We start from the raw sequence: 24389 nt of genomic DNA, 5'->3' as shown, positions 1-24389 counted from the left end.
GGATAGACTTTTCTTGGTCTTTCTTCATGGGGACACATCACTGCTGTCCTTCAGGACAGGAACTTCAAAGGACCCAAAGATATTCAAACCAAGCCTGCTATACTCCTTTCTTGTACCTGGAGAACTACTCCTGAACGATTTTGCATACCCAGGTATCTCTCCCACCTGCACCAGCTCCTTCCAAAAAGCATACTGCTGGAAGATGTTAACAGTGGCCTTTGTTCATCAATGGCCACGAGCCTTAACCAGGGGCTGGGCTGTCTCCCCACATTGCATTCAGTTGCCTTCTGTTCCCACTAATGTCTTCTGATTTTCATGCCATTTGACCTGTGGAAGTCCTACCTTTTCAATGGCTCCATTACATCTGGACAAACCTGGCTTCATTCAGCACCTGAACACTTTCTGAGCACCTGTTATGAGCTTAGCGTAGCGCAGTGATGGGCAGCTCCAGCCAGAAATGGGCAAGGGTCGCAGCCAAAGGTAGCAGTGTGCTCCCTGGAAGGAACACCAGCAGCCGGAGAAGGAGAAAACAGGTGATTTAGGGTGATAGTCAAGGCCGCAGCCCCGTCCTGGGGAGCTCAGCTTCGGCCTTGCAGCCCACCCACGAACATCACCGAGTTTACCGTGTGCTCAAACTTGCTCTCACTCACTTCTGTGAGTCACACTAGGGCCACTCACAGGCTGAAATGTCATGGTCACTTCGTCAGCCCCACCCCTTTCATTTCCTGAATCTTTCGAAATAGTCTGGGTCCCGCAAGGCAGCGTCACCTCACTGCCACCAGCCAGCTGGAGAGGTGCTTCCAAAGGCCCCTCAAGGCCACTCCTCTAATTCCCTCCTCAGAGCCGTCCCCGGACTTGGGGATGGATTTCGGGGATACCAAAGGGCTCCCCATGGATCTGCCTTGTTACCACGGCCCTCTGTCCAAGAAAGACTGTGAGACTTTGCTGCTCAAGGATGGGGTGGATGGCAACTTCCTGATAAGGGACAGCGAGTCCATGCCGGGAGTGCTGTGCCTCTGTGTCTCGTGAGTAGTCTCATCTTGTGCGCGCGCGCGCGCGCGCACACACACACACACACACACACACATCTGGAACCTCACACCGAGCGTAGTAGAAGCCCAGTGGGAAAGACATTGTATTTCACTCTGACCTTGCAGCCCAGATGAGCAGAATGAGAAAAGGCTAGGCTCTGCTTGAAGAGGGCACAAGGAGTGTGTCCTATCCATCTGTCCACGGCGCATACGCGACCCCAGGGGCCCCTGTGCAGCAGCAGGGGAGGGGTGGGGGCAAAGGGAAGGGCTGCAGGAAGTATGGGGGGCAAAGGGGCATTGCAGAGGCAAGGGGGTGCATGTGAGAAAGGAAGAAAGAGGAAGAAAGAAAAAGGATTTTCTCATCAGTGCCAGCATATCTAAAGAGGAGGGCTCAGTGTGGAGGTCGGTTTGTTTGCGCTGGGAAAAGGCTAGATGCCCTTCAGGAAACTTTAATCCGAGAGACCGAAGTTTTCACGTATATTCTGCCGGCTCCACTGGTGATACTTAAAATACGATTTCAAAGTTTGTTAGATGGGTAAAGGGCCTCCACATGCATCCTTTCCTTTCATCCTTAGAGTCAGTCAAGGCCAGCAGAAACAGTCACCATCTTCTAGACGAAGAAACAGAGACCGGATTTCTCAAATGCCTTGCTTGTGTTGAAATTTATCTGGCATCTCCAAAGAGTTCAGGCCAGAGTATCAGAGCTCCCCCGCTAAACAAGCTTGTTCAGTCCCGTTTAGAAGGCAATCCTGAACAGGTATCAGCGGCAACCTAACTATCTTCAAGTGTTCTGTTTGGAGAGATCACTGAAATTTTTCTTTTGCCTGTTATAGGAATTAAAACCCAAGTGTCTCTATGGATGTGCTTCAGTGCTTCTTAGAATGAGGACAACAGGGGGGTACCTGGGTGAACCGTCTGACTTCGGCTCAGGTCATGATCTCACGGTTCGTGGGTTCAAGCCCCGCGTCGGGCTCTGTGCTGACAGCTCGGGGCCTGGAGCCTGCTTCGGATTCTGTGTCTCCCTCTCTCTCTGCCCCTCCCCCGCTCATGCTCTGTCTCTGTCTCTCAAAAATAAATAAACGTTAAGAAAATCGTAAAAAAGAAAAAGAATGAAGACAAAAGGGACTGTCATTACTAACAGAATCGGCAGAGATAGATTTCCTTTTTTATATGATGCCAGGGATGTAGGTAAAAGAAAGATAGCCTTAGGGGTTAGCAGTTTGAGTTTTCAAATTACCAGTGATGACAAGAGTATATTCATATATTTCTTAGCCATTGGTAATTCTTCTTTTGAGAATTGCCTACTCACATTCCTTTTTAATGTTTATTTATTTATGAGAGAGAGTGCAAATGGGGGAGGGGCAAAGAGAGAGAGGGGGACAGAGGATCCAAACCGGGGTCTGCTCTGACAGCAGCAAGCCCTATGCGGGGCTTGAACTCATGAACAGTGAGATCATGACCTGAGCCGAAGTCGGACGCTCAGAAGACTGAGCCATCCGGGGGCCCTGACCAATCACCTTCTTTACCCATTTTTAGCTTGAGTTGTTTCTCTGCATTGTTTTTTCCTGATTTCTATGTATGAAGGCAAAACTTTTTTTTTTTCAAAAAGGACACAGGCACAAAGGAAATCTACAGACCAATTTCAATTTTAATTAATGCCACTTTTCAGTAAACTACTAACAAAACAGAAGCCAGGAACACGTTAGAGGAGAAAGTACACGGTGCTCAAGTCTGGTCCATTCCAAGACGTCAAGGACGGTTCCAGGTCGGGTAAATTATTAGTTTAATGAAATATTAATTAGCCAAAGTTTACGAACGGCATAACTCATTCAGATTTGGTTAAAAGTATTAGGTAAAATTCAGTATCCATCCCTCAACTAAATACACACACACGCACACATGTGTGCGCTTACACACGCCTAACCATACAAAGCCAAATAGGTACTTTCTTCACCAAAGACTGGGTGAAGCACAGGAAAATTGCAGCTAAAATCATGAATGTAGGAGCGCCTGGGTGGCTCAGTCGGTTGAGCGTCAGACTCTTGATTTCAGCTCAAGTCGTGATCTCACGGTTCGTGGGATTGAGCCCCGCCGAAGTCGGGCTCGGCACTGACAATGCAGAACTTGTTTGGGATTCTCTCACTCCCTGCCCCTCCCCACCCCCCAATTTTTTTTTGAAAACGTATAAAAAGGTAGTGAATCCCTACTATCTATTCAAACATGGTACTAGAGCCTAGGGAGATTCTAACAGGGAATTTGCAATTTTTTTTCAAGGAGATCCAAAACACGTAAATAAATTATAAAAGGGCAAAGGATAAATTTAAGAAGAGGCAGTTTTATGCAAATTCAAGGGCAGAAAAGATGAACAAGAGGGTCTTTTTAGAGGAGGTGGCATTTGAGCTGGGACTGGAAAGAGTGGGTAAGATTGGATTACAGGGAAGCAGAATGGAAGGCATATCTAGAGGTAGGATGTTTGACAGGGTTCGAGAAAAGTAGCTTGGAAACGGCTTTTGGTAGAGTAGGTTTGGGATGATGTCATGGGGTCTGAAACGAATGACTGTGTAGGTAATGGGGAAGCGCAGATGGTTTCCATGCAGGGAAATGACCAGACTGGAACTCCTCAAACTCCCCCAGACTAGAATTTTCGGAGCTCCAGTGTGATATGGAAGATGCTCCGAAGCCGACAGGTGATGGCGGTTGAGGGTGTTGTGTCTCTGGATGGGAGATGGCGAGGAACTAGCTGTGGCAGGGCAAACAGCAGGAATGGGAAAAGCAGGTGCCAGGGACGTCATAGAGACAGGAAGACCCTGACCCAGACTTCAGGGTAAGTAGTCTATCCTGGGATTCTCTTTAAAAGTCAACGTTTCTTTTCGACAACTTTGTGGAATATCCAGCTAGCCTGCATATTCATCTAAAGCGAAAGTCGCTAAGAAACGGAAAAAGAACACTAAATCAAATGACGAGAGAGGAGTACATATTTTTGCCCGTGCCCATGTCCCTGAAAGGCAGACCTATCTCAGGTGCATCAGGCTTAAGGCTCAGGTCAAATGGCCCCATCTCAATGGCCTTTATCATGATCCCTGTGAAATTTTGTCACCGCGCAGATCAGCACTGACCGTTCAATTCTAGTTGTCCAACGGGTGTTGAGAGTCTCTTAGATGCCAGGAGCTATGCTGGGCACTAGATTGGTGCCCTCAACACAGCTCAGAGCCTCGTGGGGAAAATAAAGAAGTCAACGGACACTCAAAGTGTGTGCCGATGACCGGACTCACATTGGGGTGTGTGGGAACTGAGAGCAAAGAGCGACTCACTCATCAAGGTGTGGAGAGCTTTAGTGCAGCAGGTTATTTGGAGGATGAATGAATAGAACCTTCACGCATTCATTCAACAAGCATATACTGAGCGCCTCTTATAATGTGTATTCCAGACACAGTTCTAGGCATTGGGAAAATAGCGATGAATGATACAGGCATCAGTCCTGCCCTTGTGAAAGTACATTCCGGTGAGAGGAGACAATAATGATGAAAACAAAACAGAGTCATAGTACAGTGAGGGATAGAGAGGCTACTTTAGGTTGCCCGACGTGAGCAAAGCCAAAATGGTCTCAAGAATTAGCCTATTAGCCTGTAACTGTGCATTTGGAGCCACCATGAAGGTCCTTTTTTTTTTTTTTTTTTTTTTTTTGAGAAAGAGAAAGAGAGAACATGTGCATACATGAACAGGGGAGGAACAGAGAGATCCCACGACCGTGAGATCATGACCTGAGCTGAAATCAAGAGTCTGATGCCCAACCAACTGAGTTACTCAGGTGCCCCATGAAGGTGGTTTCTAGGAGCCAAACATCGTGACAGGCACGTTGTATTTGTTATCTCACTTGCCCTTTGCAAAGCCATTTCTAGTAGGTGACGTTACCCCTAATTTGTGGGAGAAGAAACTAGAAGTGCTCCTTCTTCTTTTTCCCCTTCTCCTTCCTCTCCTTTTCCTTCTTCTCTCCTTTTTCAACTTGTTTATTAAATATATAATCTCTACCCGCAAGGTGGGGCTCGAACTCATGACTCTGAGACCAAGAGCCACATGCTCCACCTACTGAGCCAGCCGGGTGCCCCAGATACTGGAGTGTCTTATTAGATAACTTGTCCAAGCCCAACTTGCCAACGCGTCAGTATGTTCCTTCTTACCAATGTCCCCAGTGCCCCTGACATATGCTCAAGGTACTCGCCTTGGAATTGTGTTATAAAGTGCCCAAGCCGAGGACCAGAGGTCTTGCCAGCAGACCCTGATACGTGGAGTCTTACCATTCTGCTTCCCAACATTGAGGCTGCCCCTTCTTTGCTGTTAGAATGGCAATATGGCAATAGGCTACCTTCCACGCTTTCACAGACCTAAACAAAAATATCTTAGGGAAGTTTCGAACTAAAGGAAGTCACACGAAGAGTTGGCCAAGCAGCACCTAGTACTGACCAGAAAGCGATGTGGTAACTCTAGACAGGAAATGCTACTTGATCGTGTACCCTGATAGAGCTTTCAGGAAGCACCAGCATGCAAAAACACTGCCTCTGTAGTGTGACCCTGTGAGTGTGAGAAGTTGGACGTGGGTCTGCCTTTATAATCAGTAGAGTCAAAGTGGAGGGGCTACGGGGAGAGCCAAGGCTTCCTCTGTGGGTCTGAGGGGAAAGGAGGGACTTTCTGTAGCCGTGGGACGGCTGCCGATGAGAAGAATCCGAGCCCTGACTTACCACATGTCCTCACTGAGGAGAAAGCAGAAATAGAAAGGAGTGGAAGAGCCCTGGGTGGAGGCGGGGGGTGGAGAGAGGGTGTCATTTCTAGCTCCCAGGTTCTGAGATCTTTGGAAAGACTCTAGAGCTCACAAAGGAAAAAAAAGAATTCAGACTTTTTTGGTTATTTTAGAAAAACCAAATGTGGAGAAAGGTATAAAAAAGAAAGCAGAAATGTTCTCAGTTTCACCACATGGAAATTACCATTTCTGGTATTTCAGTACACATGTCTCCAGGCTGCTCTCTATGCATATGCGTGTACAAGGAAACACGTATATGTACACAAATCGTTCGTCATACACGAGGGTTTGCACACTGGTTTTTTTCAGTGCATCGTTGGCATCTTTCCCCATCAAAGAAAGGCAACACACATCATCTTTTCGTGATTGCTGGCTGTTTTGTTGATTGGATATATCATAATTTATACATAATCAGACATTTAGGTTATTTCCATTTTGGTCCGGCAGACCCAATATAATTTGAGACTATTTTCCAGAATTTAATAGAAATCAAATCATAAAGTAGTAGCCCTTTTTGTCTGACTTCTTTTTTTAAAAAAAAATTTTTTTAAGTTTATTTACTTATTTTGAGAGACAGAGAGAGCACAAGCAGGGGGGAAGCAGAGAGAGAGAGGGAGAGAGAGGACCACAAGAAGGCTTCACGCAGTCAGTGCGGAGCCCGACGTGGGGCTCGAACTCGTGAGCTGTGAGATCATGACCTGAGCCAAAATCAAGAGTCAGATGCTTAACGGACTGAGCCATCCAGGCGTCCCCTTGTCTGATTTCTTTCATCCAGATAATTATTTTGAGATTCATCGGTATAGTTACAAAGTGCATTCTTTTCATTGCTGAGTAGTATTCCATTACCCTATTGGTTTAGCTCATTCGGAACTATTACACCTGAAGTGGCTATGAATATTTGTGACCAAGTCTTGTGGACGTATGGTTTCATTTGTCCCAGGAAAATAAGTGCTGAGTCATATGTTCAATGTGCGTTTATATTTATATTTCTTAGTCTTGATAATTCTTTACCTATTTTGGTGCAAGTTCTTTATGAGACAGGTGGTTTGTGAATATTTTCTCCCATTTTGTGGCTTGTCTTTTTATCCTCTTTAACCAGTGTATTTCAAAGAACAGAGATCCTTAATTTTAATGAGGCCAAATTTTATTAGTTTTTTCTTTTGAGGATCACAATTTTGGTGTGTATGTAATAAATCCTTGCCTAACTAATTTCCCAAAGGTTTTCTCCTTGGTTTTCATCTAGGTTTTAACAGTGTCAGCTTTTGCATTTACTGCAGCCCACACTGATTTAATTTTTGTATCTGGGGTAAGGTTAGGGTTGGAGTTCATTAGGTATGGCTACCTCACTGTTCCAGCTCCTTTGTTGAAAAGATTATCTTTTCTTCTCATGAATTGCTTTGATGTCTTTGTTAAAAAAAAAAAAAATCTATTGACCATGTAAGTTTGGATCTGTTGATCTATTGGTCTTTTTTCTATCTTTATGCAAATTCTATATTGTGTTGATGACTTTCTTTTTATAGTAAGTTTTGAAATCACGTAGTGTAAGTCCCCAACTTTTTCAAGGTTATTTTGGCTGTCCTAGGTTCCTTGCACCTCTGTACATATTTTAGACTCAGCTTTTCAGCTACCACCAAAAAAAGCCTGATGGGATTTAGGTTGAGATTGCACGAACCTATCCATCAATTAGGAGAGAACTGACATGGAAACTTACATGTATACTTCTGACCCATGAACATAGTTTAATGTCTCCGTTTATTTAAGTCCTTTAAAATTTCTCTCAGAAATGTTTTGTAACAGGTCTTGTATATCTCTTGTCAATTTCATCCCTAAGATTTCATCTTTTTGTGTTGTTTGACATGATGTTACTTTGATTTCACATTCCACTTGTTCAATACAAGTCAATAAAAATATAGTTGACTTCTGTCTATTGATCTTGTATCCTGCCGCCTTGTCGAACTCACTCGCTAGCCTGGTGGCTTCTTTGCAGCGCTCATGTGATTTTCCCTATGCCATCTGCAATTAAAGACGGGCGTACTTCTTCCATTTCAATCTTCCCATTCCGTTTCTTTCCTTGCCTTAGGCACTAGCTAGGACTTCCACAGCAACGCAGAGTAGAAGTGACAAGTGCCAAAATCCTTGTCATCTCCTGATCTTCGGGTAAAAGTATTCAGTCTTTTACCATTGTGATTTTAGTCCTTCTCTTCCTAGTAAGGTTGAGAGTTTTTATCAGAAATGTATATCAAAGTTTGTCAAATGCTTTTTCTGCATTGATTGAGAGTCATATTTAGTCTGTTAATTTCTCTCTTTTTTTTTTTCTTTAAGATTCTACATATACGTGATACTGTACAATATTTGTCTTTCTCTGTCTGGCTTATTTCACTTAGCATAATGCCCTTAAGGCCCATCCATGTTGTTTCAGATGGCAGTATTTCCTTCCTTCTCATGGTTGAAAAATATTCCATTGTATGTGTGTGTGTATATATATATATATATATATATACGTGTGTCTGTGTGTGTGTATATATATACATATATATACACACACACATACACCACATCTTTACCCATTTATCTGTTGATGGACACTTAGGTTGTTTCCATATCTTGGTACTGTGAATAATGCTTCATTAAAAATGAAAGTACAGATATCTCTTCAACATACTGATTTCATTCAGTTTGGATACCCAGAAGTGGGATTGCTAGACCATATGGTAGTTTCATTTTTACGTTTTCATGGAATCTTCTTACTGCTTCCTAAATAGTAGCTGCACCAGCTCACATTTCCACCAACAACACACAAAGCTTACCTTTTCTCCACATCCGTGACAACACTTATTATCTCTTGGCTTTTTGATGATAACCATCTGACAGGCGTGCGATGGTATCTCATCGTGGTTTTGATTTGTATTTCCCTGATGATGAGTGATGTTGAGCACTTTTCACGTACCTGTTGGCCATTTGTATATCTTCTTGGGAAAAATGCCTGTGTAGTTCTCCCCATTTTTAAAATCAGATTATTTGTTTGTTGCTATTGTATGAGTTCTTTATATATTTTGGATATTAGCCCCTTAGCATACATATAATTTGCAAATATTTTCTCCTATTCAGTAGTTTGCCTTTTCACTTTGTTGTTGGTTTCCTTTGCTGTGCAGAATCTTGTAGTTCAAAGTAGTCCCACTTGTTTATTTTACTTTTGTTGTCTTTGTGTTCAGTGTCACAAAAATCATTGCCAATACCGATGCCAAGGAGTGTATCCCTTTTGGTTTCTTCCGGGAGCTAATCAACCAATATTCATTAATTTTCAAATATTAAAACAACCTTGAAATTAATCCTGACATAAATCCCATTTGATTACTATGTGGAGTCTTTTGTATACATTGGTTAATTTGATATGCCAACATTTTGGTAAGAATTACTGAATCTATGTCATGGGGAATATAATCTGTACCTTAACTTTAAAAACATGTCTATAAATGGTTTTCATATCAGAGAAATGCTAGCCTCACAATATAAATTAGGAGTAGTCTCTTTAATTTTCTGAAGAGTTTATTTACAATTGGTATTATTCCTTTCTTAAATGTTCAGTAGAATGTATCAGTAAAGTCATCTGGGCCTAGAATTTTCTTTGTGGGAAAGTTTTTAAGTACCAATTCAAATTCTTTAATAGGTACAGGGTTATTCAGTCTATTTTTTTGAGTGAGGTCTGTTACTTTGTGTTACCAAGTAAGTTGTGCATTTCACTGATGTCAAATGAAACTTTAATATATTTTTTGAATGTTTATTTATTTTGGGGGGGGTGAGGGGGAAGAGGCAGAGAGAGAGAGAGAGAGAGAGAGAGAGAGACAATCCCAAGCAGGCTCCACGCTCAGCATGGAGCCCGATGTGGGGCTCAATCACATGACCCCGAGGTCATGACCTGAGCCGAAATCAAGAGTCAGACGCTTAACCAACTGAACCACCCAGCTGCCCGTGAAACTTCATTAATATTATTTACCCTTTGAGAGACTAACTTTCTCTTTTGTTTATTTTCAGTACTGTTTTATCTCCCCCATTTGTATTTCAATGGTTTCTTCATTTCACTTTTGGTAGTTTCTGTCATGTCACTTTACCTCCAAGTTCACGAATTAATTTTTTCTGCAACGTGAAATTTGCTGCTAATCCCATTCAGCATATTCTACATCTTAGACAATGCAGTTTTTACCTCTAGTATTTTAATTTGGGTGTCTCTATATTCCATGTTTCTGCATAACAAGCTCTATCTTTCTTCTAGATTCCTGAGCATCTGAGATAATAACTATATTAATGTCCTTTTCTACCCAGGTAGGGCCTTATGGTCTCCCTCAATTGATGAGCTAGAGGTAGAAGTCCAGGAAGCCTGTTGTGCCTAGAACTCATGGGGGATCTGCAGAAATCTCCAGATCTGCAGAAATCTCAAAGATCTGCAGAGATCTGCAGAAATCTCAAATCTTCAGCTTAGTGGTGAATAGCTCATCCACATGAGGAAGGTACCCACAGCCAGGTTAAAAAAAAAAAATCACTCAAAAGAAGCCAATAGAAAAATCTCTGGGACTCTCATTAGTCTGCAAATGCGTGTGTTCTCACCAGACAGAGTAGAAACTCTCATAGTTCATGGACATCAGTTAGGATATTGACTCGGTAGTGGGATAGAATCGCACAGGTATAAAACTGGTTTTGAGCATACTGGATTTGAAACACCTAGTGGACATTTAAGAGATGTTAAGTAGTTGAATAAGTGAGTGGAGTTCAGGGCAGGTTGGAGCTAGGGGTGCCAATTAAAATATAATTTGAGGGGCGCCTGGGTGTCTCGGTTGAGCATCTGACTTCAGCGGAGGTCACGATCTCACGGTTCAACCCCCGCGTTCAGCTCTATGCTGACAGCTCAGCGCCTGGAGCCTGCTTCAGATTCTGTGTTTCCCTCTCTCTCTGCCCCTCCCCCACTAGTGCTCTGTGACTCTCTCTCTCTTTCCCCAAAATAAATAAACATTAAAAAAAAAAGTGTGAAGTAGGGTCCACTTTTACTTGTTTACACGTGAGAACATCACCGTCACCATTTAACAACTAGCCTGTCCCCTCCTCACTGCTCTGTTGTGCCAACCCTATCATAGACCAAGTTTTCAGACATATGTGGATTTGTTTCTGGGTTCTCTATTTTATTCCATTAATATCTTTTCTACCCTCGAATCAGTTCCTCGCTGTCTTAATTATAGCTCTATAAGAAGACATGAGATGTGTTAAGACAGAAACACGCCCTGCCGTCCCTTCACACGCAGCAATCTTATTTTTCTTATTCAACATTGACCAGATTTGGGGCACCTGGCTGGCTTGGTCGGAAGAGCATGAGACTCTTGATCTCGGGGTTGTGAGTTTGAGCCCCATGTTGGGTATAGAGATTACTTAAAAGTAAAAAAATTTTAAAATAAATTGACCATATTTTTGTGCAGAGGAGGGACATAGCCTGACTCACATTTTTTTTTTGCACAAAAATTCAAGGCATTTGTTAAATATTAGAAGATATAAGAGTCAATGACAATTGCTACTTGACTATTGAAATCAAAATCATCTTGGTGCAAATAGATGACAAATATTTTTGCTATTTATCTGTATAGGAAAATCTTTTGAACAAGTGGAAAAAGTTAATAAATCTCTATAATTAAAACAACACATCTGACTCACAGTTTTTAAAAGGGCCACCCTAGCTGTGGAAAGAATAATAATTAATGACATCAGGGAGAGGGAGGAAGAAATTTCTAGAACTATGTCCTTGAATAGATGAAAATGGATGGCATCCAGTGGAAGTAAGAGGGATTAGTTCCAGAGTAACATGCAAGGTTCAGGCATGGTAATTAAGGCAGAGTAGGTGACCGCACAGGCTAATAGCTGTGGCAATTCAGAGACTGGCGGTTTCCTTCTGATTGCTTGAATCTCTATGAAGTCATCAGTTAAGCGTGAGGTGTTCAGGGTTTAAGAAGAAAGGAGACAACGTAGAATCACTATTGAGGGAATAGGGAAGGAAATGCTTGCCTCGGGTGGGGGCACTAAGAGCCCATTGGAGGTCTGTGGTCATTAATTCAAGGTGAGACCAGTCAGCATGCCAAGGGTGACAACAGTGAAAAGTGGTAGGGCCAATAGATTGGAGGCTCTATGGTCAAGGGATGGACGGGGTCAGTGAATGGAGGAAAGGGTCTAGAAGAGGGAGCAAGAGAGTGGGATGTGTGAAGGTCACATTACAAAGGGTTACGGTTAGTGGCAATCACAAGCTCAAAGTTGAAAGCAGGGCTGGCTTCATGGCTTGCCACCCACACAGTTGCACAAAGCCCCCCCATCCACAGGGCCCTGCACTTGGTTTAATGCTCTGCTGTTGCCATGTTGAAATTCCTAACCATTTTTTAACAAGGGGCCTTGCATTTTGATGTTGCCCTGGGCCCCCCAGTCCTGGTTGTTGGACATAGGAGCGCGTGGCTGATGTAGGTGGAGGGTGAGGCCCCTGGAGAAGAGCTGAAGGAGGTGAGACACTGGAATGTCTCAGGGGAATGTACGTGTGAACTACAATCATGGAGGCTGAGGCAGGAATAGCACTGAAGACAGTGACGATGGGCTAAGAACTAGGCTGTGCCATGGAGAATCGAGTGGCAGTAAGCTGGGGCACGACATGCCGCAGCAGGGAGGGGCAATAGGTAGGCGACATAATCTAATGATGTGAAACTCAAAGCTGAGGGTTTGGAGGAAGGAGGGAAACAGCTGAGAACCGGGACACGGGTGTCCCGCTCAGGCCCTGCAGGGGGAGGGCTTTGGGAGAAAGAAGCAGCCTTGTAGACGAGGCAGGGGGGGCCATGTCCTGGGGCAAAGCAAGGTTTCCTTTAGAGCAAGGTGGACGGGGATGATTAAAGAATAGGTCAATGACCAGCAAGACTGGGGTTCTTGTAATGATGACAGCAGGGACAAAGGGCATGATGAGATTAGGCCAGGGGACTGAAGGCAGAGAGTAGAGGCAAGACTGTAAGCTTTGGAGCCGAAGAAGGGGCTCCCCCGTCACCATTGGTGATGGGGCGAAGGCCTAGGATAAACATGGTCTTTTTATGTATCTTTAGTATAAATGTATGCTGGAAGAACCATGTTTCTTTTATAAGTTTTTAAGTGGCATTTATAAAATAACAGTTAGGGGCACCAGGGTGGCTCAGTGGGTTAAGCGTCCAGCTTTGGCCCAGGTCATGATCTCATGGTTCCTGTGCCATCAGCACAGAGCTCACTTTGGATCTTCTCTCCCCCCACCCCTCTCTCTGCCCCTTCTCCGCTCACGTGCTTTCTCTCTCTCTCTCAAAAATAACAAATTTAAAAATAATAATAATTAGAACAGAGGGTATTAAAGAAATAAGTTTTTACGTTTACCCAAAGACCCTATAGTCATATAAAGTATATGCTCTGTAATCTCTTAGCGAATTTTTTCCCCTAAACATTCCAAAATCAATGCAGGTAGGTATCACAAGTTCAAAAAGTCAATTTCTTTGCAAAGCAATGTGGCAACATGGCTCGTTATTTCATTTAAAATGCTTTGCAAAGGGCGCCCGAGTGACTCAGTTGGTTAAGTGTCTGACTTCGGCTCAGGTCATGATCTCATAGCTCGTGAGTTCGAGCCCCACGTCGAGCTCTGTGCTGACAGCTCAGAGCCTGGAGCCTGCTTCAGATTCTGTGTCCCCCTCTCTCTCTGACCTTCCCCTGCTCACACTCTGTCTCTCTCTCCTCAAAAATAAATAAACATCAAAAAAAATTTTTAAGTGCTTTGCAAAGAAAAAGATCAAATTTGAGCAATGTCTGTCTTTATAACTTGAAGTCTATGGCTTTCGGACTAGTTAACGTAGAAACTCCATTTGCTTTAATCTTTCACATTCCTCTGGTGGAGATTGTCTTAGCTCATAATACAACAGTGTAATTAAAAATGAAGTCATTTAAGAACTTAACATTTGATAGTTGGGTCTCTAAGGACTGTGTGATCAACCAAATGCAACGTATGGACCTCGTTTGGATCCTAATTTGAACGATACCTCTGTGAAAAGAAATATTTGAGACCTCTTCCCAGATGTGCGATACCTTATCACATGTGGACAAGGACTCATGTGAAATGTTGTGTTGCTTCCCATGTAATTTGGGGACACCCACTGGCTTATTCCGGCCTCAGGAAACCCCACAAAAAGGATTGGAATTTGAAGTCAATTGCCAAAGCCTTCAGACAAACAGTGATAAAGTCTTCTGTAAAAAGCTTCTGTTAACGCTCTAAGTAGCTTTCTAAATTCTCAATTCAGTCCAATGATTCTTTGGCACAGGTGCAAAGTGGTGGTGGGAGAGTCATCAGATAATTTGAACCTCATGTCAATGCCTTTAATCTCTCACTTCCTCTTTACTTTTTAAACAAATGTTTATTCATTTTTTAATATATAATTTATTGTCAAATTGGTTTCCATAAAACACCCTGTTTATTCATTTTTGAGAGAGGGAGAGCATGAGCAGGGGAGGGTCAGAGAGAGGGTGGGGGGGGACAGAGGATCCAAAGTGGGCTCTGTGCTGTCAGTAGTGCGCCAGATTTGGGGCTCGAACTCATGAACCCTAAGATCACGACCTGAGCTGAAGTCAGACACTCAGCCAACTGAGCTACCCAGGCATCCCTTTTTTTTTTTTTTTTTTTTTTTTACATTTTAATGTTTGTGTGGGATCAGAACATGTTGAACGGTTGGTAGAAACATTTAACGTATGCATTTTTCTCCTGGAAAGCTATTGTTAATTTGACACTTTACATTGATGGCATCTTGGAGTTGCAGAAATACGGTAATGTTTGTATGCTATATCTTGCTTTGGAAATTGTTAGATTGGGTCTGTTGTGTAGATTCCAGTTAGATTACTTAGCCAGTGGCACCAATTCCAACGAAGAACAAAAGCACAGCATGTCACCTCCCTGGACAGAACTCTCAACGTTCTGTTTTAATTAACACTATCTCTATCGAGGTCAATGACACATCGTTTGGCAAACAGTACAGGAACGGCTCAATGGCATTTTGTATGTTGCACCAACTTAGAGCTAAGTGAAAAAAACTAGAGAGAAGTACCAAGACCATGGAAATAGAAAATTCCCTCTCCTTACCCTCTTGGCCACAAGCCCTGATGTCCACCAGCAGAATTAGGGTCCCCATTTCCAAACCTTTGTCTCTTTCAAATTCCCACAGATGAGAACGCCTGAAAACGATCAGTTTCTTTTTAGGACTCAAGAACGCCAAAGGCACTGCACGCATAATAGAGAGGTATATGCTACCCGGATTTGCCTATGAGAACCTTATGTTGGGGTGCCTGGTGGCTCAGTCGGTTGAACGTCTGAGTCTTGATTTCCGCTCAGGCCATGATTCAGAACCTGCTTGGGATTGTCTCTCCCTCTCTCTCTGCCCCTCCCATACTCTCTCCCTCTCTCTCTCTCTCTCAAAATAAATAAATTAACTTAGAAAAAAAGAATATAATGATTCACACAGTTATCTTCCCACAGGTTTAAAAATTTCGTCTACACATACCGAATCTTCAAAGAGAGACATGGGTTTTACGACATACAGGTAAGAATGTACCAGAACTGCTGTAAAAGCAGCAACAAAAGGTGGGGAGAAGAATCTGAGATCATCTCTTGAACCTGAGATGTGGCCACGTAGAGGCATTTTAAAAAGGGAAGCAACATGCAGAGTTTGAGTCAAATCAATAGTTAACCCTGTCTTTCTCTGAGGGAAATAGGCAGAATTTTTGAATAATCAAGGCTGTTATTCAGACCCGTAGAGGTATGCATGACCCTGGATCCCCCAGGGTTAAATGCACCAGCCTGGACTCCATACGGGACCACTGTCGAATTAGAAGACGACGCAATGACCAGGGCGGGATGGAATGGGAAGGTGGGGAGAGGTCTGAATGTATAGGAAGCCATGTGAGCTCCATGGTTATAGGAAAATATAAGGGGAGCATCAGTGGACTAGCAGTCTTGGGGGTTTCTTTAATTTTTCTGGTTTACTGAGCACTAAGCAGAAAAAAACCTTTTTTTTTTTTTTTTTGAAATGATTTCTCTGGCTTAGGAAGTAGAGTATAATAAATTTAACTGAATCTTCACTAACAGGAATCCTGAAATAATCTTTTTGAAACACTTGCAGACAAGATTAAGCAGATCTTTTTACTGCAAAATATCTCAGAATCTTCAATATGTTAATGTTCGTTGTGCATATTTAAAAGAAATTAGAATATGCAGTGATCCTCAAGCACACACACATATCACACACACATATATAGCCATATCCATATGTGTGTGTGTGTGTGTCTGTGTGTATGACGTATGGTGTGTGTGTGATGTGTGTGTATATACATATAATTTTTCATTTCCCTACAAAGGACATTATTAAGGCAATTGACAAAATTTGAACAAGGTCTGTACTACATCAAGATTAATTTCCTCATTTTATTTATTTATTTTTTTTCAGCGTTTATTTTTATTTTTGGGACAGAGAGAGACAGAGCATGAACGGGGGAGGGGCAGAGAGAGAGGGAGACACAGAATTGGAAACAGGCTCCAGGCTCCGAGCCATCCGCCCAGAGCCTGACACGGGGCTCGAACTCACGGACAGCGAGATCGTGACCTGAGCTGAAGTCGGCCGCTTAACCGACTGCACCACCCAGGCGCCCCTAATTTCCTCATTTTAATCATTTTAGTGTGGATATGTAATGTCCTTGCTTTTTTTGGAAATATTGAAGCATTTAGGGTTAAAGAGCTATCGCGTTTGCACTCAATCTCAAAATAAAAAAAATATATATATGTATCGCTATATATGCACATATATCTATACACATTTAGAAAGAGAAAATGAAAAGCAAATATACACAATAAAACGTTAACCTTTGAGGGGTAGGTGAAGGATATATATATACAGATTTTAAAAAGAGTTTTGCAACTTTTCTTCAAGTCTGAGATTATTTCAAAATGAAATGTGTTCTAAAAAGCAACTTACATTAAAACTTTTTTTCTTTGTTGTCCATGCTTTGGGAGATTGTGATAATTCCTTAATACCATATTTTGTCTCTTGTCTGGACAAAGCAGAGAGGCACGGAAATCAGTTATAACTCAGATACAGGAGGCATCTCACTGAGGGGTAGCAGAACTCTCAGGGGCCTGTAGTGAGTGGATGGGGGCTTGGGTTGAAGTGACGGCCTTATATGGAACTTCCCTGCAGTCTGCTGCAAAGTCTGCCAGAATCTCTGATGAAGGTTAACCACACCACACGTCAGAGAAACTTCTGGTCACCACACCCGTCTGCAGTCTGACATGGAGCCATCTGAGAACCACAGTGATCATCAAGAAAACCATGAACATAGGACGAGGGAAGGACAAATAAGATAAAAACAGAGAGGGAGACAAACCATAAGAGCCTCCTAAATACAGAGAACAAACCGAGGGTTGCCGGAGGGGCGTTGGGTGGGGGGACGGGTGACATGGGCCGGCCCTTGTTGGGATGAGCACTGGGTGTTCTAAGGAAGTGAGGAATCACTAAGTTCTATTCCTGAAATCATTATTATGCTATATGTTAACTAACTTGGATTTAAATTTAAAAAAAAAATTAAAATTAAATTTAAATTTTAAAAAAAGGAGAACACGCACACAAGGCACCGTGTCTGACATCGGCTCCCAGAGGGGTACCCTGTGTGGTACCCCAGACAACTTGCTGAGGTTGGGGCTCACTGCAGACCGAGGTGGGACGCCTCAGTCATTATTCTCTTTACTCACAGTAGCTCAAGTCAGAGGCCGGTCTTAAAAACAAAGGTTTCTGTGTATTTCCATTGCTGTGAGCTCTTTTTTCTTTTTCTTCGTCTTCTTCTTTTTTAATGTTTTTAAATTTATTGAGAGAGAGAGAGAGAGAATGCACGGGGGAGGGGCAGACACAGGGAGAGAGAGAGTCCCAAGCAGGTGTGGAGCCCGTTTCAGGGCTCGAACTCACAAACCGTGAGATCATGACCTGAGCCGAAATCAAGAGTCAGGTGCTTAACCCGCTGAGTCCCCCTGGGGGGTCCCCATCGGGGTGAGCTCTGAAGCTTGAACCACCAGCCACTTATTTTCAGTTTGCCAGCTCAGAGGTAGCCCTGCAAACCACATCTTTGAGAAGTATCACATTTCACTCACAGTTGAAGGTGACGAGCCATCTCCTTCTTGTATCTTGGCAGACCGTGGAAGGCGCTCCCAAGAAGATCTTTCCAGACCTAAAGGAATTGATCTCCGCATTTGAGAAACCAAATCAAGGGCTGGTGGTCCACCTTGTACGGCCCATAAAGAAAACCAGCTCCCGCCTGAGATGGAGACGGTCACAGATAAAGTTGGATAATATTTACGGTAAAAACCCTTAACAGGGGGGTCCAGAAGGAACCTTACTGTCCCGTTTCTTCCACTGGCCGACTTTGCCCCATGACCTTGTGCGAACCACCGTTCGGGGAAGGGACAGACAAGCAGGCAAAATTTTCAGATGAGAAAATCGCTCCAAGGCCCTCTCCAAGGCTCATACTGTCACATTCTGCTCGATAAGTGCTAGGGGACGAGTGACTTCAGATACATCCCTAAAGGAATGGAAACATGGCGGAACATGAGAGATGGTCAGTAAATCTGAGTGCCGAGAATCCACGCTGAGGCCTCTCAAATTGTTACCGTGAACAGCCGCAACTACTCTCTTACCCCCACCTTGAACCTGCTCTCAGAAAACAATCTCTCTTGTCAGGTACAATGTGGCTGGAATTTAGCTCAGACCCCCTGAGACATTTTTGGCTCACCCCCGTTTTCTCATGGTGGCGTGTGTGGCTATGTTCCCAAGCAGAGGGATTTCAGCTATGAGTGGCCAGGTTGGGGGTGTTGGTAGGAGAGTTCCAGGCCAGCTAGGGAGCTCCAGGGAACCTGAAATCACCCCACATTCCACTCTGTCCACAGCAAAATCACCCTCCGGAGTGCCAGGGCAAGCTTCTCACCCCCCCAACAAAACTAAGCATGGCTTTTTACTTTATTTATTTTAATAAAGTTTATTTATTTTGAGAGAGAGGCAGTGCAAGCAGGGGAGGGGCAGAGGGAGAGGGAGAGTGGGGCTCGAACCCACGAACCGTGAGATCATGACCTCAGCCAAAATCAAGAGTCGGACGCTTCACCGACTGAGCCACCCAGTCGTCCCAAAGTATGGGTTTTTAATGATTAAAATAAACCCCCCCGGGGGCACCTGGGTGGCTCAGTCCCTTAAGCGTCTGACTCTTGGTTTCAGCTCTGGTCATGATCTCATGGTCATGGAATCGAACCCCACGTCTGGCTGTGCACTGATGGCACGGAACCCGCTTGGGATTCTCTGTCTCCCTCTTCTCTCTGCCCGTCTCCCACCCCCCCCAAATAAGTGAATGAACTTTAAGAAAGTAATGAAAGAATGAAAACAAAAACCCCTCCTCCGCCACTGTTTCTCTGCCCCCTGCCCCCTGCACACACAAAGTCACTTCCTATATAGGTTCGGCTACGGGTGTCGTCCCGTGGCCATGTTCTACCAAAAACTATAGAAAAAAAGCACAAAGTGGGGGTGGCAGAGGTAGAAACCCAGGAATGTACATGTGCCGAGGGTGGTTGTGGCGGTGGTAGAATCTGTCCAGCAACGATTAAAGAATCACAAATGGAAGAGGAGCGTCCTTTGAAGATCTTTCCTAAGAACTGGGCGGGAGTCTCACCTCCCCAGCTGCCCATGCTTGATTAGCCCTGGTGGGTGACCCCCCAGAGTCTTCAGCTTTCCCCAAAGGGGAGACAATCCTCTCCCCAGCTCGTTGCCTTCCTCCATTCCCTTGGCCTCCTTAGAATAAGCTTCAGACGCTCTCAGTCTCAGGGAATCACAGGTTTTCTGCCAGGGGGTGGAGGCATCTGGGATGGGAATCTCCGATGCCTAACCTTGTAAAGAGACCCCCCCATTTTGTCAGGAGAGCTCCCTGGGGTACCCCAGCCCTTGAAGATGCCACTGTGATGCAGCAACTGAGGTCGTCCTGTGCCTGGAGAGAGGTCTTCTTTCCCTGGAGTGAGGTCGGTCAGTGAGACTCCTGGGCACTGATCCTCATGGCTGGTCTTCTGTTTCTTTCCCCAGAGAACAGTAACAGTGAATATGTGGAGGTCTTGCCTTGAAGACAAGGAGACTGAACAAAGCAATTCGAGAAGACGTCAGGTATCAGCTCTCACCGGTGACCCTGCTTCTCCTGCAGATGTGGACCTGGAATGCTGAGCTGTAAGTGAGCTATTCAGACTCTCCTGGACTGGGCGACTGAAGATGTTCTGTCCACCAGCCTCAGAGAACTCGCTCCCCATGTCCCCACCTCCCATGCATCCACCACGAGCAGCTTTGAAACCCCTTTCCCCCTGAGCACTCTTCTTTCTTGGAATAGGACAGCCTGAACCTATTCTCCCTGACTTATCAAAGATACCACTACATCATGGGTGACACCCTCCTTTAGACCAGGCAATCGGAAGCACAGCTTCATACAGAAGAGAACACACTTGGCCGTGAGCTAGGAGCCTGAGTTCCAGCCCTGTGGCTACGTGACTTCGGATAAACCTCTTCCCCAGGCTGGCTCTCCATTTCTTCATCTGTAAAACAAACACTGCCCCTGCCCCTGTGCTGAGCCCAGCTGTATCTGGTGGAGTTGAGGGGTCCTGGGGTGATGAAGATGTACGTGGAATTGGCATGGGTCTCCATCCTCCCAAACAGCCAACATGGTCTCTGCACCTGCCTGTCCTGGGCTTGGTCATGATGGGGGCCCTGACCCCTCCCACACCCTTCTCCCTCTTCATTCTAGCTCTCCTCTTTCTTACTAATCTTGATATTCCTGTCAAACACATCCATGGATGCATTATCTCCCTGGTTTTGCCCAATTTCACTAATGCACGAACCACTTCAGCAGCATGGATGTAGCTGTGTACCACACTGATAGGTGTGGGGATTTTAAAGGTACCCTCCTTCGTGTGGTTCCTGTTCCCGCTGGATTCTAAGTGCCCCCCCAAAGCACACTTGGGTCTCCCTCCTATTCCCCAGCATGGAAATGTGTGCTGTGTAGAGTTGTGCCCGTTCATAGAACTTTCTGACCGGAAGCACATTCCTGAAGGGTTTGTTGAATTGGTTCTAAGTCCTTTGAATTTTTCTGCTGGTTCGACATTCTAACTAAGACCTGATTAGTGTGGAATGTGCCAATTCTATGCCCATCCTCTTACCTATCTTCAAGCCATAGTGATTCATTTTACCCTACTGGTCTTATCTTTCAAAGTTATTCAAGAGAGGAGCTCGAGATTTCCGGATGACAGGAACAGACAGTGTGGTTGGAGTCCCAAAGTGTAAGCCATTCTGAGTTTCTGGCTCATAGAAATCCAGAGCTATTACCAAGTAGGTAAGAAGTGAAATGCAGTCACCATATTCAGAGAGCTGAGGGCACCTGAAGCAAGCCTGCTTCTTGGGGTTCAGTCCCTAGTCTTTGATTCTATATCCAAAGAAGCATGTGTCAGTTGCCAGAGTCCCGAGCAATCTTTGGCACAGAAAACATATTCAGGGCCAATGAAAATATATTTATTTCTTGAACAAATGACTGAATAAGTCAGTAGATAAAATGTAGCCACTCGTTCCAGATAGCAGAGATTTGTTTGAGCTTCATTCATTTCAGAACCTAGTAGAACAAGACTGTTAGTTCAAGACCTTGCAGTCGTAATTCTCGTAGAAGTGATTTCCTTTTTCTGAGTACCCGTGCATAGCACTTTACATGATGCTTGGTCCCCCGTGGGATTTCACCACATTTCTCAACCAAGCAAGCCACACTGAGTAGCCGATGTGGATGCCATGCTATAATTTGCTGAAATTTTTTTAGAAGACCTTGAACAGGTCACGTGAAGGACAGTTGCAAGATCCGGGTAGGTGGGACAGGAAGCAGTGTGGGGGGGGGAGGGGAAGACCTGAGAAACAATAATGGCAGGTGTATTAAGTGTTTGGGGTGCCATTCTGTGACAGAGGATACAACGCCTGCCAGCAGAACTCACACCAGTGCTGGCTCTCTATAGGAGGGCAGTTTTAGCCGTATGGCAAAAAGAACTCTGAACCCACTAGAACAATCTTACACTAAGAGCCTGCCCTGTGTTGTAGTTTAGGTGGAGGGTGATATTTTCCAAGGATATGGGAGAGATGCGTCCTGCCCCGAGAAGAAATTAGACTGCCTGAATGCTAAGGTACCTTCCAGTTCAAGGATGGTTGGATCCTATGGTCATCTCTTAACAGTTTAGTGGGAATCTCTCTCCCTCTCTTTCTTTTTTGGACTTCCATATGGACTGGTGTTAATCACATCCCTTAATTCTTAACTCATTATCACCATTAATCCATGTAAGACCTTTCTTCTGTTTTATTTCATTGTTATCCTCTTTGCACCGCATTCCAATGATCACACCCTTCCCCATGGGAAATTGCTCAATACTATTTGATATATACCTTTGATATGTATGCACCCTTGTAGAAGGTACAGCATTGGTTGTGAATACAGGTCTTTTATATTTACATACACAATATTCTATTGTTCCAATTATGTTATTACCTTTCTCACTGAACACCATGTTTGGTTCTAGTCTATATTGTTGAGTGTAATTCAGTCTCTTTTTTTTTAAGTTTGTTTATTTTGAGAGAGAGAGAGAGAGAGTGTGTGTGTGTATGTGAGCAGGGGAAGGGCACTTGTGAGTGAGAGGGAGAGAGAGAATCCCAAGCAGGCTCCACACTGTCAGCTTGGAGCCTGATGCAGGGCTCGAACTCACGAACCCAGAGATCATGACCTGCACTGAAATCAAGAGTTCAACATTCAACCGACTGAGCCAGCTGGGCGCCCCAGAGTGTAATTCAGCACCTTAAATGGTGCATGGTATTCCGTAGTGTGCTCTCACCAGCTTATCCTTTCCTCTAGAGATAGACATCTAGGTTGGTTCCAGCACAACGGTCTGTGGAGCAAGCTTGAACGAGTCCCCTTATGGAAGTGTAAGAGAGTTTCTCTGAACTGTATGATCCTAAGATATGCTCAGGTTTAATTATGATGCAGTCAAACCCATCAGTTGCCTTTTGATTCTTCTGTAATAAGCTCTTTACTCCGAGATCATGAAAAAAAGTTATCCTGCATTTTCTTTCACTTGCTTTTATACCTTTACCCTCTGCGGGTAAGGTTTCAGTGATGGCAAGGTCTCTTGTACTCCTCACTGACACTTTCCCAGTAATGAGAAAAGCCCTTCACACATAGTTGATGTTCAATAAATATTTCTCAAATGAAGGATGAATCCAGGGTGAACCTCTGTCCATGGTAAGAGGTATTTCCAACTTTGTATTTCTCCATATAGATTGGAGTAGTTTTCCCATTTCAACCTGCTTAATAGTTAATGTCCCCTCTGATTTACGGTTCCTCCTTTATCCACAATGGTTCCAATGTTCCAATCTTGTTGTCTGGTAGGATAGGTGCCCTTTTATTTTTCAAACCGACCGAGTTATCTGTGGACCTTGGTTCCTCCATATACATTTAAGGATAAATATGTTACATTGCTCAAAACATCTTGATGGGATTTTGAGTGAATTTGCAAAGAGTTTGTAATTAGGGAAAACAGACATTCTTGTAATGCTGTCCCGTGCATAAACATGCTATGTCAATTTACTCAGGTCATTTTTTTTTTTTTTTAATTTAAGTAGGCTTCATGCCCAGCGCAGAGCCCAATGTGGGGCTTGAGCTCATGACCCTGGGATCATGACCTGAGCTGAGATCAAGAGTTGGACACTTCACTATATGCCAACTTGGATGTAAATTTAAAAAATAAATAAAATGGTAAAAAAAAAAAAGTTGGACATTTAACTAACCAAGCCACCCAGGTGCCCTGTCTTTTTTGTTCTTTAATGGAATCACAAATTTTCACTAGAGAAGTCTTGTATATTCTGTTAGATTAATTCCAAATTGTTTTTAGTTGTTACAGATTCTGTCTTATGTTTTATTACATTTCTAGCAGCCTATGGCAGTGGAAAAATGTTTACTCTCTTGTGTGGATCTACTGGTTTACCCGTTGATCCTACTGTAAATCAAATTGTAAATTCTATGTAAATTATTTTGTCGGCTGTAAATAACACCACTTTGTTCTGTTTCCGCACTTGTGAATCTACTTATTTTCCATGTTTCCATGCTAAAATCTCGAGTATCCGCTAAACAGTAGTAATCACAAAAAGGGTCGTTCTTGTGTGGGTCCCAGCATTGCATGGAAAGTTTAGAAACTTTCTCCATTTCGCCACCACATTTGCTGTTTTCATTAGAAATGTTTTGAAATCTGTTAAGTGATTTCTGCATCTACCGAAATTGTTGCATTCCTTTTGTCTTCATTCCATGAGAGGTAAATTATTGTAATAAAATTGCTGAGATGATCCCATCCTTTCATTGCCTCCCTTGACCATGCTGTATTATTTTCAATAAACTGTTGAACTTGGTAAGTGAATACT

General features: G+C 43.7%; 1 protein-coding gene across 1 annotated transcript; it reads left to right on the top strand.

The window, feature by feature from the left end:
- Positions 1-757: 757 nt before the first annotated feature.
- Positions 758-24046, top strand: SH2D1B (SH2 domain containing 1B). Its single transcript, XM_015084968.3, has 4 exons — positions 758-1025; positions 15371-15434; positions 18070-18235; positions 19995-24046. The coding sequence occupies exons 1-4, from the start codon at positions 862-864 to the stop codon at positions 20030-20032; spliced, it is 432 nt and encodes a 143-aa protein (XP_014940454.1). The 5' UTR covers positions 758-861; the 3' UTR covers positions 20033-24046.
- The last annotated feature ends 343 nt before the right edge of the window (positions 24047-24389 follow it).

This window comes from Acinonyx jubatus, chromosome E4 (assembly GCF_027475565.1).
Source record: "Acinonyx jubatus isolate Ajub_Pintada_27869175 chromosome E4, VMU_Ajub_asm_v1.0, whole genome shotgun sequence".
Taxonomy (NCBI): Eukaryota; Metazoa; Chordata; class Mammalia; order Carnivora; family Felidae; genus Acinonyx; species Acinonyx jubatus.
Note: the sequence above shows the minus strand (reverse complement) of the source record. Positions and strands in the feature narration are given on the sequence as shown.